This window comes from Odontomachus brunneus, unplaced genomic scaffold, assembly GCF_010583005.1.
Source record: "Odontomachus brunneus isolate Ranch 3 - 2012 unplaced genomic scaffold, Obru_v1 Obru_scaffold_041, whole genome shotgun sequence".
Lineage (NCBI taxonomy): Eukaryota > Metazoa > Arthropoda > Insecta > Hymenoptera > Formicidae > Odontomachus > Odontomachus brunneus.
In genome coordinates this window covers 2021838-2025759 of record NW_022639491.1, presented here as the reverse complement: position 1 = coordinate 2025759, position 3922 = coordinate 2021838, and the positions used below count along the sequence as shown (strand labels likewise).

The following is a 3922-nucleotide window of genomic DNA, read 5'->3' as shown; positions in this document are numbered from 1 at the left end:
GATACAACCTTTTATTTCGACACATTCCGCAAGAACTTTAAGTATATGTTTCCTCGCTTCTGACGTCATTAATTAAGAAGACTGCAATGAAGAAACGGGAATCTTAAAAGATGTTTTAAAAGACCTCTGGAAAAATATAGTAAATATATAAATAATATATAAATATATAGTAAAAAACCTCTGGAAAAATATAGTAAATATATAAGTAATATATAAGTATATAATAAGTATAAATATATAAGTATAGTAAATATATAAAAATATAGTAAAAAAATATAAGTATGTCGTTTTTAAGGTTTTTTTTTAGAAATTTTTAACACTTGACGGAAATCCTCGAGATTTTGTGACAATTGCTTTTATTTTATGACAAGAACGCAGCGTGGCGGATGTTTAAGATCCAGGATGGTAACGAACGTGTTAACGAATTATAGTCATGATCATTAGGCGCTCTTATCGTAGCTCGGAAGAGCACGAAAGAAAGAGAGAGAGAGGGGAGGGGACAGAGAGAAGTTCGAGGAGCAAAAAGAAAGCGCACGCGAGATGAATGACGGACTGGCCGGCGTTAAGCCAACGAGTTAAGTTAAAGTAGTAATCCGGTGCATCTCGCGGAGGCGACTGGTGTCGTGAAACATCCTCAAGAGCATCCTCGAGACATGTCACTCATCGATCTTCTCGTATTTCCGGCTATCCTCCTCGCCTGGTCAGGTAAGCACCGGCAAGATTCTTAAATTGTTTAATCGAACAACTAGACGCGATCTGTATGTTCCTTCATTCTTTTATTTTTTCTCGCGTATTCTGAGCGAGTCGATCGATACTTATTAATTGTACGATTGGAATTCTAGCGTGCGCGTATCCAGAAGGTACGCTGCTAAACGACGAAGCGCAGGCGTTGCTCATCGAGTCGGTGCTGCAACGTGAACCGGCGACATTCAAATTGTACACCAGGTGCGCTCACAATTCTTCTTTATCTATCAAGATTCAAGAGACAATCAGACTCAAATAGCATAATATCTGCTTAGATCATTTTGGAGGCGTTCCTGGACATCCTGGACATGTCCAAGATGATCCTAGGACGTCTTATACTATCTGGGAATTTAGAAGTAAAGCATAACTTAGAAGATTTAATATTTTATTGATGCATACAACAGGATGTTCAGTTCGTTAAGAAGAAATCTCAATCCGTTGGCGCGACGCAAAAGGATACTAAAGAATTTCTCTACGTTGATCCTGACAAATCGTTCCGACGTCGAAACGGCCTTGCAAACTGAATCCACGCAAATCGAATTCAAATATCGACACATCATTTACCGTATTGATCTCCCGACAAATGTATTATAATCGCAATTAGTCGAGTATCTTAGCGCCGATCGAGAATCAATCACACATGTCGACGCTAATTCCCAAGCATCGTGACCGTTATCACGGCCTGCCCCGTAGTGAAGGATGCATCACTTTTTAATGATATGTGCAATCAGCCAGCATTCTATTCTCAGCGCTGACGTTCTTTGATCGATTTTATCGAGCATTGAGGCGCCTCGCCGCGCGCCTTGTCGCGTCGCGTTGACGCGTGAATATCGCGCCCCCGGATTGAGAGAGAGAGACTGCCCCTTTCCCCTCTTCTTCGCCTTTTTTATTCTTCTCTTTCTGACGAATGAACCGATTGAGAGGAGGGGATGCCTTTTGGACATTGACGTCTTAATTCTTTCTTCCCAAGGGAAACGAGTGAAAAAATTGCACAACGCGCATCCGCGATAGAAAATGTCATGACACTTGACACGAATGGATTGGCAGTTTTTTTCGCTTGCTATAATCCGCAATAGACGGTCGCGCCGGTTTCTTAACGCGAGTTTAGTTCTATTGTAATGCTTTTCTCCTTCTTCTTCTTTTTCTTCTAATATCTCCTAGACGTTTGCTTTAAAAATACCATGAACCAATTGTTATTTCTTTTTTCCTTCAACTAAGAGTTACTGGGAAAAGAATATTTAATATTTGTAACTATAATCACATAGAGAAATAATTACTGTAAATTATGGTTAAAAAAATCATTTTCTTATTCAATTATAATAATAATATTGGTGATAATAATTTTATATGCATGTTACTACTATTATTTTTGTATTAGAGTAAGCAAAATATATAGTTGGAGCCAGAAATAACTATAATTTTAGTTAGATCAATCATTTTTTGCATTTTGAACAGGTTATCTCTTTTGTAGTCTATTTCTAATATTTAATATTGACAATCGCTTTTCAGTATTTGTTGAGTTTCTTCAAGACTAAGTTTGCTTGTTTCTGTAGTAGCTTAGTTTCACCTCTGCTGAATGCAGAAGCGTACTGAACTCACTCTGACGATCATCTGTATCACTTTGCGCAGGGAGAATCCGTTCGGCGAGGAGCAATTGTTCTTGAACGACACTGAGGTGCTATACGCGTCGCACTTCAACGAGAGCAGACCAACTAAGTTTATTGTGCATGGATTCAGCGATACCGGCAAAGAGGCTTGGGTGCGAGGCCTGATAGACGGTGGGTGCAATTAGGTATTACGTAGCTTGTTCTCACGCACTCAACGCAAGGCGCGAGGAAAACGTGAGGACAATCAGGCTCGGCCTTAGCATTTCGGTAAACACGGAATCGATGTCGCTCGGGTTCAAGGGTCGACGCGATAGCGGCTTAATTAATCGTTTCGCGAGTTTTTGCTCTCGCTTGTTCGTTCTCGCGCAGTAAGAAATAAACTTCGGAAGAGTCCCGCCACTTTGTGTGTCGCGCGATACGAAACGCGACGACCCTTTCGTCCTTCACCGTCACAGCTCGCTTTTCAGACTGAATAATTAAGCAAAAGAGGCAGGACCTAGGTAACGTTTGAATGCACTTTCAGCCTATCTGTCTTATGAGGACGTGAACGTAATAGTCGTCAGTTGGGGTATTCTGGCAGCCGACGTGTATCCGGCGGCGGCTAAGAATACGCGCGTCGTCGGCGAGTTTTTGGCCCATTTCCTGGAATTCTTAAATCGGGACTCGAACTTGGAGTACAAGGATGTTCACATTAGTGGTCACAGTCTGGGCTCCTACGTAGCGGGTTTCGCCGGAGCGTATCTCGATGGCCGTATCGGCAGAATAACAGGTAGAACACGATTACGTCGTTTCTGTCAAAGAGGGATCGTTAATTTCAATAATTTTCCCCAAAGGTCTGGATCCGGCAAGTCCTTTGTTCGAGACCATCTCCGGTATCGTCGACCCGGAATACCGATTGGATCCGACCGACGCTCAGTTCGTGGACGTGATCCATACGAGCGGTCCCGCGTTCGGATTCTTGGCGCCATTGGGACACGCGGATTTTTACCCTAATAACGGGAAATTCCCTCAACCCGGATGCTCCTACATGCCGACGATAAGTACGTGTCGTAGATCAGATATCATAGAAAAGTGCAGTATATCTAGACATTGGCTTGTTTACGTTAACGTCGTTTTTACTTCATATTGCAGCTTACTGTAGCCACTCACGAGCGCATCAGCTCATGACTGAAAGCATTGGCAGTACGGTGGGCTTCAAGGCAAGGATGTGTGACAGCTGGGAAAAATACAAGAAAGGACATTGCAATAACAATCCGATCATTCTAATGGGCGAATATGCTTCTACATCGTAAGATCGCTTTGTTTTACTGTATCTGTCTTTGCTGTACCTGTTACTCTGACATCTGATAGCAAGTCGAATCTATTTCATCCAGGTTACGCGGCAAGTTCTACTTGACGACCAACGACGCACCGCCCTTCGCGTTGAAGTGATGCGCCTTGGACATCGATCTTGATGGATTTCGACTTGAGAAAATTTGCGAACTCACAACGATTACTAGCGCCGATCGCGTAATAATCCGTACTAGTCATTCGTAAATTACTTTATTTATGAAACTCTCGATTCCGAGTAC

The 3922-nt window shown here is 42.3% G+C and overlaps 1 protein-coding gene across 1 annotated transcript; it reads left to right on the top strand.

Moving 5' to 3' along the window:
• Window positions 1-535: 535 nt before the first annotated feature.
• On the top strand, window positions 536-3916 carry LOC116844371 (pancreatic triacylglycerol lipase-like). Its single transcript, XM_032815805.1, has 7 exons — window positions 536-705; window positions 843-945; window positions 2374-2522; window positions 2875-3120; window positions 3185-3391; window positions 3483-3639; window positions 3725-3916. The coding sequence occupies exons 1-7, from the start codon at window positions 654-656 to the stop codon at window positions 3780-3782; spliced, it is 972 nt and encodes a 323-aa protein (XP_032671696.1). The 5' UTR covers window positions 536-653; the 3' UTR covers window positions 3783-3916.
• Window positions 3917-3922: the final 6 nt, after the last annotated feature.